This window comes from Chenopodium quinoa, unplaced genomic scaffold, assembly GCF_001683475.1.
Source record: "Chenopodium quinoa cultivar QQ74 unplaced genomic scaffold, ASM168347v1, whole genome shotgun sequence".
NCBI lineage: Eukaryota > Viridiplantae > Streptophyta > Magnoliopsida > Caryophyllales > Amaranthaceae > Chenopodium > Chenopodium quinoa.
In genome coordinates this window covers 2,089,692-2,104,625 of record NW_018742904.1, presented here as the reverse complement: position 1 = coordinate 2,104,625, position 14,934 = coordinate 2,089,692, and the positions used below count along the sequence as shown (strand labels likewise).

General features: G+C 32.1%; 1 protein-coding gene and 2 long non-coding RNA genes across 8 annotated transcripts; 1 reads left to right on the top strand and 2 right to left on the bottom strand.

The window, feature by feature from the left end:
• The first annotated feature begins 1,019 nt into the window (after nucleotides 1-1,019).
• Nucleotides 1,020-3,633, top strand: LOC110727362. 4 transcript variants are annotated; one of them, XM_021906925.1, is made up of 4 exons: nucleotides 1,020-1,198; nucleotides 2,274-2,523; nucleotides 3,051-3,245; nucleotides 3,310-3,633. In XM_021906925.1, the coding sequence occupies exons 2-4, from the start codon at nucleotides 2,458-2,460 to the stop codon at nucleotides 3,526-3,528; spliced, it is 480 nt and encodes a 159-aa protein (XP_021762617.1). In that variant the 5' UTR covers nucleotides 1,020-1,198; nucleotides 2,274-2,457; the 3' UTR covers nucleotides 3,529-3,633. The 4 variants fall into 4 exon arrangements, 2 of the variants coding, with proteins under 2 accessions (XP_021762617.1, XP_021762618.1); XR_002512541.1 differs by having other exon boundaries at nucleotides 3,011-3,633; XR_002512540.1 differs by having other exon boundaries at nucleotides 2,966-3,633.
• Nucleotides 3,634-6,036: 2,403 nt separating this feature from the next.
• On the bottom strand, nucleotides 6,037-7,364 carry LOC110727363. The gene is made up of 2 exons (XR_002512542.1): nucleotides 7,153-7,364; nucleotides 6,037-6,405 (listed from the first exon to the last, which is right to left on the bottom strand). It is a non-coding gene; the product is annotated as an uncharacterized LOC110727363 (long non-coding RNA).
• A 3,972-nt stretch (nucleotides 7,365-11,336) lies between these two features.
• Nucleotides 11,337-13,063, bottom strand: LOC110727360. 3 transcript variants are annotated; one of them, XR_002512538.1, is made up of 4 exons: nucleotides 12,375-13,063; nucleotides 11,832-11,949; nucleotides 11,604-11,689; nucleotides 11,337-11,524 (listed from the first exon to the last, which is right to left on the bottom strand). It is a non-coding gene; the product is annotated as an uncharacterized LOC110727360 (long non-coding RNA). The 3 variants fall into 3 exon arrangements; XR_002512539.1 differs by having other exon boundaries at nucleotides 11,832-11,943; XR_002512537.1 differs by having other exon boundaries at nucleotides 11,832-13,063.
• Nucleotides 13,064-14,934: the final 1,871 nt, after the last annotated feature.

The window sequence follows — 14,934 nt, the reverse complement described above, 5'->3', positions numbered from 1 at the left end:
ATCCCTCACCCCTATATAAAGTACTCTTGTATATATCAAAATAATACAAGAAATCTTCCCGCTTTCTTTCTACATACACTGTCCAGCTTTGCTCTAACAGTTATTACCTAGCAATAAACTCATTATTCTGAGTTTTTAGAAAAACTCAGGTTTTCAAGGCAGCATAGTTTGTTAATATGATGTCATTATTTATTTCATTAATTGGGTATGAGCTTTTTCAATTTTCTCTCGTAAAACTAGTTTAAAAGTTCTCCTCAAGTCCTTTATAATTTAATAACTTATGCTGGTGGTGACTAGAGAAAAATATGTGACTTGTGCAGTTGTAGCTGCTATACTTTGCTGGGAAGTAGGTTTGATGATGCTGATCCTACTCTAGTTATTCTGTATAGGAATTTCTGCATCTCTTTTGGGTGCTAGCATGCACTAATCTGAAAATTGAAATTTGGTTTTAATATTTTGATTACTGGAATTGAAATTTATGCCCACTTGCTGGTGCTTGCACGGGGTGGCCATTTCGGATATCCGATCCGATCCAATCCGAAAATTTCAGATCGAGAAAACTACGATATGAATCCTATCTGAAAAAAACTGGATATCCGATTTTCGGATCGGATCACCGGATATCCGATGCGCTTACTAATATTGAAATATTTGTTTTTCTTTTGGTAAAATGCCCTTGATTTGAGTTGTTTAAAATCTTATATTTTATGAACTTTCGTAGTGATTATAAGAATTTAAATAAACACAACAAATTCAAGCACAATGATGCAATAAGGTTCACTTGATTATTTAGGCAACTAAAAAATACTTGTAAAAAAAAAAACACTTCCTTGAAATCCAAAATACAAATACAGTATTACACTATTATTGGGAGTTTGTTGCAAATTAGTTAAATTTTTTTATAATTTTATTTTATATTGAAAAATCGGATCGGTTTATGACATAAAAGGTGGTTCTCACCGGATTCCGACTCTATATATATATATATATATATATATAGGATCGAGTTATAATGAGAACCTCTTATATAATAGAAACTAGGAACTAATTAGGGCCGTTGGATCTAACTTAGAGCGGCCCAGATGAATTCACAATCAAGCGCACTTTCTGACATTTCTCTCTCCTCAAGCGCAGCGATTACCCTACTCCATTGAAGCGGATTTCGAGCTTTCTCTACTCCATTGAAGCAGCTTCTGAGGTAAGATGTTTGTTTTCCTCTTTTTTGAGTCACGAATTTCAATTTCACTATCTATGGTTTATCGTTAATTATTTTGTCAGTTTAGGATTCTTTATAGTGAAATTCGAGCTTTTGAGGTTATGAATGATTATACGATTAATTTTGTTGCTAGAATTTCTAAACACCTAGATCTGAAAGTACTGTCATTCAAATTTATATGAATTTTGGTGAGTTTGCAAACAAATCTATGTGAACTGAGTGAATTCGTACTATAAGTTTTTAACAATTGAATCTATATGATTTTTTGAATGTTTTTAGCTTATGATTTGGAGCTCGATTCTAAACACTAGTGAGATTTTCATGCCTGAATTTGTCTATTTTTTTACTTTACATTGAATTAATTTTGATTATTCAATTATTGTTGTTGATTTCTTAATGCACACCAAGTGTTTGACAAAATGCCTCAATGAATCTTATTATTTAATCAATTGCAAATGTAGATAGAAACAAAGTAAAAGTAAATCAATTATATTTTATAGTAGATTGAAAAACTGACATTGTGATATATATATATGAGCTATCAAAATCAAAGGGAATGTAGAATTAGAGGTTTAGGAAATTGAAGGTCCCCTAAAACTATTATATATTTTTTGAAGTTAAGTGTAACTTTAATTTTGATCTCATAATACCGATTTTAATTCTAGTTAGAGGCTTTTTTTTTTTCCTGAATTCCACTCTGCTGCATATCAAATTATAAGTACACTTGATAGTGGCTGTGAAGTATGAATTGTGTTTGGTTTATAAATGATCTATTACTTATATACGATATTATTCTTTCATGAAGTTCTGTTGTTTTTAAAAGTAGATAGAAAATTCAAAAAGTTTGTTTCATTTTTTGTACGTACGATTTTTAGTGAATATCGTTGAGATTTTTGGAGAATTTGGCAAAGTTTAACATATACAGTGATGCTTATGATGCATTGATGCTTAATTGTCTAAGATAAGTCGTGTCTTTTATTGGTGACTAAAGTAAACTAAAATTATTCAAATGTGAATTAAATCAATTTTAAAGTACAATATTTTTTTCTGTACCTAGTGAGATGATGTTTGAGAGGCTGCCAAGTGGGGAACGAGGTTATTTTATGACTCTGTGTTTGAAAGGCTGGCAAGCGAGGAGCGAGTTCAACCTGAATGTTGCACAACATCATAAACCAACTTCTGGCAAATCTCATCACTCCAAGTATTGACGGAACTTGGTTTCAAGACTGAAGTTACACTTGATGATGTATTGGCAATGCTTCAAACTTGGAGAACGTTGGAGTCTACATTCACAGCCAGGACGCCAGGTAGTAATCTATTGCAGAGCTCGTCACTTTTCTGCCTATTCTTGATCATTGGTTGATAAAAAGCTGCTCATTTCTTTGTTCTTAATCTAAATTGCTGATCTGTTGATTTAGAAATTCATTGTAATCTAGCCCCTGCATATTTCACAAAAACTTAAGCAGTCATTCAAATCAACGTGACGGCTTTGTAAGAGAGATTGAACAACCTAGTACAATTTTACCATCTAAAGAAGTTATAAAGCTAAATCTTATATTACTTGCTGCTTACCCACTGTGCTGTTATTGAACTAATAATGTCTCCTTTGAGTATTATTTTATCAATTTCAAAAGTAGATAGAAACCAAATAAAAGTAAACTAATTACATTATAAAGTAAATAAATAAACTGAACCTATGATTTAGAATATGAGCAATCAGAAATTGTAGCTTGTGTTTGCTCTTATCAGATTAGAAAATATATGGGTGTAGCATTGATATATATTGGCCATTAGCAAGGGCATATATGGTTTCATTGAAATCATGTGGTGGTAGGAATGTGGAAGTGCTGATGCTCTAAGGGAAATGCTCAATGACCCAAATTCCTATTTGGACCATGGCATGGGAAACATTATCAGGGACGTTGCTCATCTTCTCCAACGAAACTTGTCTGTTACTATTCTCCATGCTGGGAGGGCAGTTAACCATTTGGCTCACCAGCTAGCTGCTCTTGGAAGATGTCAACCTCAGGTAAGAATGTTCCATCTCTGTCCTCCTAATGAGGTGTTTGACACTTACACTGCTAAAATTCCAGATCTTGAAGCTGCTTGATCAAGGCTTCTTTGCTGCTGTTCCTCGCCAAACTTTTGCTTCAACTGTCACCTTCACTCGGCATTTTGTCAGCAGCTTTATTTTTAGTTATTTCTTGCTTTCTTTGTCTTTCTGTATTCTTTTCTATTCTAGGAGTGGTCTTACCACTTTATCCTCTTTTGCGTTAAAAAAAAGAGTTTGTGGAGATGAGAGTATGGATTGAGGAGGCTCCTCCTTGTGTAATGGATGCTGTTATGCTAGCATTCCTTAATAAAGTATGTTGCTGCTTTCTGTCAGCAAAAAAAAAAAAAGTTTTCATGCCGAGAAATATATCCGTTGTCTCTAAAAGTAAATTAAAAGAATATAAAGTGAATAAAAAGGACTTTAAAGTAAACCTTAGCTCAAGTGGTATAGCACTGTGCGGATGCATAGAGGTGTAAGTTCGATTCCTACATAGGTTTAAATTCATTTAATTGCTGCAAATTAAATTTATTTGTGTATTTTTCTACTAATTATAATAGATGCTTATGTTGAGAAGTTTCCAGCTAAAATTTGTGCTAATACAAATTGATGTTGGAAGCAAATTTCGTTTTAAATCTTATGAAACTTTGCATATTTGCATATTTGAATTTTGTTAATTATTGTTTTTATATGCAGTAGTTCCACATTAGCCTCACCTGGACAGTAGGTTGTGGTCTAGATTTAAAATTGGAAGCAGAATAGATACCATAATGCATTGAGGTTGCAAGCTAAGTGAACTAATCGGTACATTTTTCTAACTGTTTGTTTAACAAAATGCCCTAATGAATCCAATTATATTATCAATTTCAAATGTAGATAGAAACCAAGTTAAAGTAAACCAATTATATTTTATAGTAAATCAAAAAAGCTAAACTATGATTTATAATACATGAGCAATCGAAATCTAAGGGAGTGTAGAATCAGAGATGTGAAAGCTGGTGTGGGGGATTATTAAAACTACACTGATGGATATTCTGGGACATGTAGAGAGGAGTTTTAGTGGGCACCTGCTGGAAGCTCTTGCAGAGTTCGTGTGTCAAATCAGATGTAGCAATTTTCGAAGGTAGGGGGGTTGGCTTGGGTGTTGTAATTAGTGATGAACAAGGGAAGATTATGGCTGTTATGGTGCAAAAATTAGATGTAGAGTTGGTTGTTGTCATGGCAGAATCCTTGGCTGCAAGAATGAGAATGGTGCTTGCTAGAAGAATGGCATGTCAATATATGGAGTTCGAGTATGATGCTGCGTTTGTTGTGAATTAGAATCATAGGTTTTCATTAATCCTTTTGTCCTCCAGACTAGCAATTGTCTAATTTCATAGAAGGATCATAATCCCAAGTGATCTCTAAAGTAAATAAAAAAGAATATAAAGTAAATAAAAAAGACATTAAAGTAAACCTATTAGCTCAAGTAGTAGAGCACTATACGGATGCATAAAGGTGTAGGTTCGATTCCTACATATGTTATCTCTAAAAAAGATATAAAACACACTAAAGTAACTCAAAATTTCTCAAAAGTAAATCAAAATAACTAAAAAGTAAATCACATTAGCTTAAAAAAAAATCAAAATTTAAAAATACAGTAGTATATAGCAGTAGTGGGTCTGACAATAGTATATAGCAGTAGTATGGGTCTGACTCTTTCAAAACACCATCATATAGTATTTCATAGTAAGAAAGAGAAAGAGAAGCTTGTTACATGTGCCCTCTTAGATTGTACTTTGAAGTCATCCTCTAATATATTTCAAAAGTAGATTCAAAATACTAAAAAGTAAATTGAAATATTTTAAAAGTCAATAAAAAAAAATCTAAAAAGTGGAGTAAATAAAAAATAATTTTATCTAATAAATAAACCTTCATGGGATCGGCAACTACATATCTTTTGTCCATTTACACAATGCTCAGCGTATTTAGCTAGTAGGCCAGTGTATTAAATCAGATGCAACAATTGAAGTAAAACAAAATGACTCAAAAGTAAATAAACAATTCTCAAAGGTAAATAAAAAAATCTATTTAGTATATATACAAGCATTGGAAAATTTGGACCATTACCATTATAATGTCAATTAGACGGTCAATCATTGTATTGAGTTTCAACATAAAGATAGACAGCCAAAAATCCATCAAAGTTCACAGAAAGCTTTGCGAATAGCACAAATTAAATCAAATCAAACAAAAAAATTCATCTAATAAATAAACCTACATGGGATTAGCCCACATATTTGTGTATTTGCACAATGCTCTACCCGTTGAGCTAGTAGGCTAGTAATACTCCGTGTTAAATATTCAAAGTGAAAAAAAAAACTCAAAAAGTAAATACAAAAATCTTAAAAGTAAAACGAAAATTCTTATAGAAATGGACCTAAAGAGGAATTGTCAAGTAAGCATCTCGACTACTTGCATTAGTGCAGATTAACTTAAGAGAATCAATAATCAGATGGAAGAACTTGTATTAGTGCTCATTAGCAACGCACAAACTCAATTTAACAAGGAGAAGTGGTACTTGATACAAATCTTATTACTTAAAGACTAGGAAGGAGTGGCCATTTAATTTTTCAGCCTAGGAACTTCATGCTAGATGTTTTAGACAAGTCATATCCACAATCATTCATCAATTATCACAAAAGCAAGTCTAATTTGATAATATCTGTACTAACACTGTAACACTATCATATGGTGCATAAGATTTAAGCTTACTAACACTGTAACACAATCGAAAGCAAGTCTAATTTAATTCTTATAATATAGTAATGCTATTGTAATCAGCAAATCTGTATATTTCAGTTCTTACTAAACACACGCCAATAACCAGCTTAGTAATCTGTATCAGGACCAAATTTAACCCATCCCCTTAAGATTCATTTAGAGAAAACATGCAAGTAGAAAGGGAGAAAAGAGTTTGTTTCTTCACAATCATTATTTACTGAATTCTAACTGTAATTATTTAAAAACAATTGCCCGAGCAAACTAAAGACAGCCAAAAAATCATCAGAGTGCAAACAGAGCTGAACTATAAGTGATAGACCAAACAGGATGAATTGTCTCTGATGTTTCCTTTCTTGTGGCCAAAGAGTATTCCAAGCTGCACCAACGAGTTTAGCGGCGAATTTAGGTTTACCAGTATCTAATTCTAATTCCTAAAAGCGAACTACAAGCTATACTATATCTATACAAGGTTATCACTTAAACAATCTTATATGCAATCATCTTACTTAAAGCCAAACAAACACATAGCAGGCAGCATTGTTCTAGCATTTTTTTGGTTCACCTTGCCTTACATGACCCACGAACTACACCAACTAAAGCTTATACACACAACACCACTTCACAGCCCCACAAACAAGCCACTAAAACCCATTAACTACCTCAAGAAATGAAGTAATAAACTTCCAAAATTAATTAAAGTACACAAACTAAGATTGATTAACGCCAATATTAACTATATTGTAATTTGTAATCTAAGACAATAATATGAGATAAGCTACTGACTACTAATCAAAAATAAGATTATAAATGAAAGAAAGGATGAATTAACCTATGAACATAATGCACCTAAAGCTAAAGATTGTTTGTGAACTCAGATGAGCAGTTAAGTTCTACATTGATTCACCTTAAAATAAAAAATCCCCAATTTATGCAAATTAATCGAGTAGTTAGAAATTAATAACTACTACAATGTAACTCAATTGCACTCTAAACCCTAATTAGTACTCGAATTCTATTAACTATATTCAAAATAATTCACCAATAACCCTTAATTCCGTAATAAAACCCACAAAAACGTGATTTAAAAATCAAATTAAATCAAAGACAAAATCAAACAACTTACTTTTGATCACCGGAATAACCAACTATGAAACTCCATTTACCAAATCAAAGAATAAGGTGCGAAGATCGAAGGAAAAAAAAATCGCCAGACAGAGAATTCATAGTAAGAGAGAGAAAGTATAAAGAAGAGAGAGAAAGCATAAAAAAGAAGTGAACTCTGGATAGGATTTGATAGAATTACCAAAATGCCATTACTCATGCAAAAAGGCGAACAACATCCCAGCCGTCTGATCAAATGAATCAATGGCTCAGATGAGTTTCTAGTTTCTATTATAAACCTAAATTCTCACATGATATATATATATATATATATATATATATATATATAGGGTCGGGATCCGGTGAGAACCACCCTTTATGTGAGGACACTCCTTATATATGAGGACAAATCTAAGCCTTAGGATCAAACAATATCAACGGCTATACTGCTGCGATATATCAAACATATACTCTGCTGCGAGCTTCAATTTAAGTGAGGTTCAAATATTTCAACATTATTCAATTCGATTTTTGTCAAATTTCAGCAGCAACAAGAATCAACAAGCTTCATAGATTATACAGGTAAATAATCAACAAAAGTTTTAGTGTTCTCCGAATGTAATCTACTTAATTTTTGTTAGTATTTTCGAATTTTATGGTTTGAATGTTGGATTTTCATTAAAATTTTACCAATGAGTGATCTTAGCATCAAAATTTACAAAATATTTTTCAATTGCATGTTAAGCTTAGTGTTTGACGATTTCAAATTGTTCAGTTCGAATTATTTTCGTTAATTACATGTTAATTGCATGATAATTTTCGATTTTTGAGGTTTGTTCTGTTCTCATTGAATTACATGTTTAATTGCATCAATCGCCAATTATTGAATTACATGTTAATTACATGATAATTTTCGATTTTTAAGGTTTGTTCTATTCTCATTGAATTTCATGTTTAATTGCATCAATTATTCATTTGATTGAATTTACTTCTTTGAAATTTTTTGAATTAAATCAATAATTTAGGTTCGTTTGATAGAGATTGAAAATTTGCAATCAAATTTAAAATGAGCAAATGAATTGAAAATGAGCAAACCTAAATATTTGTAATAATATAAAAAAATATAATGAGCAAACATAATTAAAATGAACAAATGAGCAAAATAAGTTGGTAATGGTGGTGGTGGTAGGGTGCAGGGGACAGAGGCGGCAACGGGGGAGTGAGAGTGAGACAGGTTGTGGTGGTGGTAAGGTGCAGGGACATGGGCGGAGGAAGGAGAGAGTGTTTGGTGGTGGTGGTGATTGTACAGTGTAAGAAAAAGGGTGAGAAATGGCATTTAGCTCATTAACATGAGTTGCAGAAGCAGTGAAAGTGAAAGAGATGGATGTAACTAATAAGCAAATATTTAGTTGCTCATTTATCAAATGAGCAAGTAATTAGTTGCTCATTTATCAAATGAGCAAGTAATTAGTTGCTCATTTGTCAAATGAGCAAATACTTAGTTGCTAATTTCACAAATGAGTATGATTGATGTACAAGATATGATTGATGTTGTATATGATGCGCTTAGCTAATTAAAATTTCATCAATATTTTCACGAATTTATCCTTTTATGATTTTGGCTTGAGTCCATGAGTTTATCCTTTTATCTGATTTATTTATGATCATGGCTTGGGTACACTAATTTTATATAGCATTATGGTGGTAAAAATGATGGTGGCATATTCCTGCAACTTATCGTTGGCTTCGCTCATAAACTATGTATGAAAAACACTCAGAGGAATCCTATAACTTGGCTTGTATTCTTACTCTTCCTCCTTACCAGAGGAAAGGCTAAGGAAAATTTCTTATTGCATTTTGTAAGCCTCCACCCTTAACAATTTTCTAGTAATTTTTCGCTCTGCTGTGTTACTTCACTGCTTCTTATTCTAAGGATCCAATGAAGTATGGGGTGTTATGGTCTTACACAATAGGGAATTTATGCTCGGCATTTTGCTAATATATGCATAGCCATTTCTCTCTTTGTTGCTAACATCAGCTATGGTTGCAACTGCTTATGAATTTTCTAAGAAAGAAGGTAAGGTGAGCACACCTGAAAGGCCACTCTCAGATCTGGGGTTGTTGAGCTACAGGGAATACTGGACACGTGTTCTTCTAGATACCTTGAAGAAGCATAAGGGAAACATATCTATCAAGGTTTGTAAAATGAAAATAAACCAAACTTCTGAGGATCCCTGCGTCTATTTTTTAGTGTTTTTTACTAAAACTTTTGTACTTCTGTTTCTTGCTCGATTGTGATGAATATGTGGCTTATTGTTTTGCAGGAGCTCAGTGACATGACAGACATCAAAGCAGAGGATATTTTGTCTACTCTCCAAAGTCTGGAGCTGATCCAATATCGCAAAGGGCAACATGTCATATGTGAACCTATTAGCTCAATTGGTAGAGCACTATGCAAATGCATAGGGGATGTAGGTTCAATTCCTACATAGGTTATCTCTATAAACAAAATTAATTAAAAAAAAAAATAAAATCAAATTCGTACTAAATTATATGAGCAAAAAAATGGTATATAAACTTTGTTACAAGTAAACTCTCATACATACAAACTTGTGTCTCCACATTACATAAATGAACCTACGTGGGATTCGAACCCACATCTTTTGTGCATTTGCACAATGCTCTACCCTTGAGCTAGTAGGCTAACGTATTTAAAACATTCAAACACACTCACAAATGAGCATTAATTTGACAAAATGAGCAAGAATCGTTTTCTCATTTGACAAATTAGCATTAAATAGTTTGCTCATTTGACAAAGGAGTAAAAATTAATTGCTCATTTAATTTGACAAATGAGCAAAAAATAGTTTGCTCATTTGATAAATGAACAAAGAATTGTTTTGCAATTTTATAACCTGTAATAGTGGGTGTCTTTTGTATTGTTTTGCCAATAGCCAAAAGAAATAGATTTCATTAACTACTCAAAATTTTCAAACTCTACATTTTCACATTACTCTACATGCTAATTGAGTGTAGTTTACTCATTTGTGAAATGAGCAACCATTAGTTTGCTCATTTATTTGCTCATTTGTGAAATGAGCAACCATTAGTTTGCTCATTTGTCAAATAAGCAAATAATTAGTTATTCATTTGTAAAATAAGCAAACATTTCTTTGATCATTTGGAAATGAGCAATCGATTTTTTGCTCATTTAGCAAATGAGCAGATAACTAGTTGCTAATTTAACAAATGAGCAAAAACTTAGTTGCTCATTTGTCAAATGAGCAAACATTTCTTTAATATTCATTAAATCAACAAAACCATTAGTTTGCTCATTTGTCAAATAAGCAAATAATAAGTTACTCATTTGTAAAATAAGCAAACATTTCTTTGATCATTTGGAAAATGAGCAATCAAATTTTTGATCATTTGGGAAATGAGCAATCAATTTTTTTTTACTCATTTAGAAAATGAGCAAATAGTTAGTTGTTCATTTGTCAAATGAGAAAACATTTAGTCTTAACTTTTTAAGTGTAACACAACACACAATTGCGGATTTGTTACTCAACATTGTTACTTCCAAGAAACTAAAGTAAAACTAAGTGAGCACGTTCAAAGGTTCAAGGACCAATTTAGCCATAAATAAGGTGAATGAAACCAAGGTCCTCAAATACTCTACATATAGTGCTATATTATGATTTATTCCTCTTTATGTAGTACCTAAGAACTAAACTCTGAAGGAACAACAAACTGAGAAACAAAAACCAGAGAATAAAACATGGAAATTCCCTTGCCCTATAAACAGCTCAGCTAACACATTTTCAAATTACAGAGTATGCTTGTATTAGCAAAGATTTCTTTTCATTTTTTAATGAACTTTTTTTCTTCTTTTTTTACTCCCATAAATTAAGGTCTCGCTTAAAATTAAAGCATCAAAAGCAAACCTCATGGTAAACTTTCAAGTAAGCCTTTTTTTTTTCTTTTCCTATTTGGATCATTAGGGGGGGTGATTACTAATAAAGTCCCCTGACAATCTTGGCTCAGGCAGAAGTGGAAAAATTGGCCTAATCATTGCAGATAGGAGTTGCATTGGCAAAGTATGTAAATGTTAACCCAAGATATTAGAATGGACTAAAGGCAATGATAATTTGATACTGATTAAGTGAAATTTTGATTAAATTAGTGAGTCAAATTGACATGACAAGATTGACAACTGAACATGAGATACCTGAATTTAATATGCATAAATGAAGATACATCATGATTGTTCTGATACTCTGAAAGAAAAAGGAAGCAGCTACAAGTGAAACCCTAAAGTTTGAGAGCATACCCATTGTGACTGCCATGACCACCATTGTGTTGAAGCCAAAGTACGCCACATGATTAGCAATGGCCTGTTCAAAAAGATCATGTTGAGCTAGGGGAAAATATAAAAATATTTAATAAAGTTCGCAATGATTGAGAATAAATTACCACCATCACTCGATTTAGAGGTAGCTTGTAATATGCTACTAGAGGACCCGTCTACAATCAAGTGAACAATGATTAGCACCAGTTTCCTGAAAAAGAAGCTTGATCACTTATTTTAAAGACATAATCCATGAATGAAGCATATGATATTCTGGTAATAAGCAGAGTATCATCCACATTCATTCAAAAATTTCAATAATAACACAATGGAGTTATAGGAAGTCGACTCACAGATTCGCCACATAAGTTCATGTAGGTCTGAGGTTGTTTGTCCACTTGCCTCCATTAGCACAAATTGGATCCTCCCATTTAGGCTAAATTTTATTCTTGAAACGGTGAAAATCTGCCCCTACGACATGTATCTTAATCATATAATTAGAAAGAATAAAACTTTAAAGTCTACAACATGTTCAAATTGTTGCTAACTCTTATTTTCATACTAAGTAAAAATTTCAAACTATAGTTCAGATTTCTCAATATCATTCTAATATGCCACATGCCGAGAGTAAAGACATAAGACAATTCTTGATAACCTAAGACATGAGCTACTTTGCAATTTTACACTATTAAACCTCTATCACTTCATCCATCCCCTATATTTAAAAGGCATGAGTTAGCGCACTTTGATGAGCAAAACGTAATATTGGGACATCAATAACATGGATATCAGAAATGTAATATTCATCAACAGCCAAAATTCAATGAATAATTTCTTAACTAGTGTCACTTATCCAATAGACCTATGATATTGTTCTTGCAAGAAGATCCAATAACCTTGTATTCCGGTAACAGTACAAATGGTTCTTCCAATATCCGAAAAGAATGCTCCAATTTGTATGGAAGAGCTAAATCCTTCTCTTCCCCTAAATATTATCATCAACAATATACCAAATGACAGTTAAAAAGTTGACGCTATTAGACTATTAAACCCATAAATATCACAAGCAACCCTCACTAATCCTACCAAATGCCTCGAAAAATCAAGTTGTTCACAGAAACCATTAACCTGATTCACAAATTCAACACTCATGTTTCCTTAATCCAAGAATAATGATCAACAATTAGCTACGCTAATCAAGAAACTAACACAAGAAATCAAACTAAACAAAATCACACAAGAAAACCTTAGTCACCCACATAACATTTCTCCAAGAAAACGAAATCAAAACCCTAATTCAATCACCCACATCACAAAAAGATTCAAACAACCAAATTCAATAAATTCGCAATCAAATTAATAAAATTGAAAAACAAAGATAAAAAGAGATAATCTCGCCTTCCTCCAAATCATCATCGTCTTTTCTCTAGTCTTCAATCTCAGTTGCTGCCATTGATTTCTCAAGCTCTTCTACTGCCATAGTATTGCTTCTCTCTCTAAAATCTTTCAAATTTGTTGGGATTTTCGATTTTCTAAGTTAGGATGAACTTGAACGAGGAGAGAGAAATTATGCGTGAAAGAGGAACGAGGATAGAGAAAAAACGCAGGAACTTGGTTTCAAAAGAAATTGTTTTGTTTGACCGGGATTAATTGTGGCCATTGGATATAATTGATCCAACGGTTATAATGAGTCCTCACATATAAAAGGGTTCTCACATAAGAGATGTGGTCTCATATGATCTCATATATATATATATATATGAATATGAGGTTCCGCTGAAAACAGAGCTTATGGTGAAAACTAAAAACAAGCAATCTTAGCCATTGAATGTTCACTAGATAATCTGATGGTGTGAAACAACCCATAGGATAAGGTATATAGATTTTGATAACATTACATAAAGGTAACTATATACTAAAATAAGGTAATTATATTGATTTGACAACATTTCATTAAGGTCACTATATATAAAATTAAGGTAATTATATCAATTTGACAACATTTACACAAAGGTCACTATATACAAAAATAAGGTAACTATATCAATTTTTACAATATTTACTTAGAGGTCACTATATACAAAAATAGGGTAATTATATCAATTTTGACCACATTTACATAAAGGTCACTAATATACAAAAATAAGGTAACTATATCAATTTTGACCACATTTATACAGAGGCCACTATATATAAAAATAACAAATGTCACTATATATAAAAATAAGGTAATTATATCAATTTTGACAACATTGACCACATTTATATAGAAGTCACTATTTACAAAAATAAGGTAACTATCATCAGATAATTTCTTCTGCTCCTCCTTATCATCAGATAACTTCTCCTGCTGCTCCTTATCATAAGATAACTTCTGCTGCTCATTAACATCTGATGCTTTCTCCTGCTGCTCCTTGTCATCTGAGCCTTTCTCCTGTTGTCCTTTATCCTCTGATTGTCCCTTCTGAGTAACACTTGGGGAAGAAATCTTTTCCTGATGAATTAGGCCTTCGTCAATAATGGAGCTGCTCAATTTTTTGATAAACTCATACAAGGCCTCTACTTCACTCTCTATGACTGCAGACAAAGAAGTCATCACTGATATATGAAAGGTGATTCGTATTAATCAACAGAGGTTTCCACAAAATCAAAACAAGTATTTGAAAGGTAAGCAGTATTTTGGGATATGATGCACACTCACAATTTTACTCCTTGCTAATAGCTAGGCTATTCCTCATTATTCAGCACCATTTGGTCTTCTAGGATAAACAATTTTTGGAATTTGGCAAGTGCTTATCTATTCAACTTTGGCACTTTATAATATGGTAGTTTATTGAAACTTCTAAGTAGAAGATTTCAAAATATACTAGATATATTGGCTAATCTGCATAGCAAATCATGAATGCTTCGAAGCTGAAACAACAATATCAACTTACAAATTCCCATGAACCTAGAATTCTGATTTCAACCCATATATTCCCCAAATTAACCACAACAAAGTATAAATAATGCAAGAATAAAACAAAATTCATAATAATGAAACACATGCAACCGAAAAAATCATAATCGAACACAAAACCATAATCGAAAAAATTGAAAAGATCATAATGGAACACAATCATTAAGCCATAAAACACTGTTGGACAATCGAAATAAAAGACCTAGAAATTAATGTAGATAAAAGAATTTCTTACGATGAAATTAAGTCGAATTTTAACGTAATCACACTCATATGAAACGCAACAATAACCAATTCACAGTTTTCCTACATTAAAGACAGATATATGCAGCAACAAATTCTTGAAATAATAACAATATAACCACATCCAAACAGACAAAATAACCTAAATTCACATAGATATATTCACATCCAAACAGAAAAATTAACCTAATTGACAGAAATATTAGTAAATTTCAACTAAATTAAACAAAATAAACAATGCAAAAATCATACGA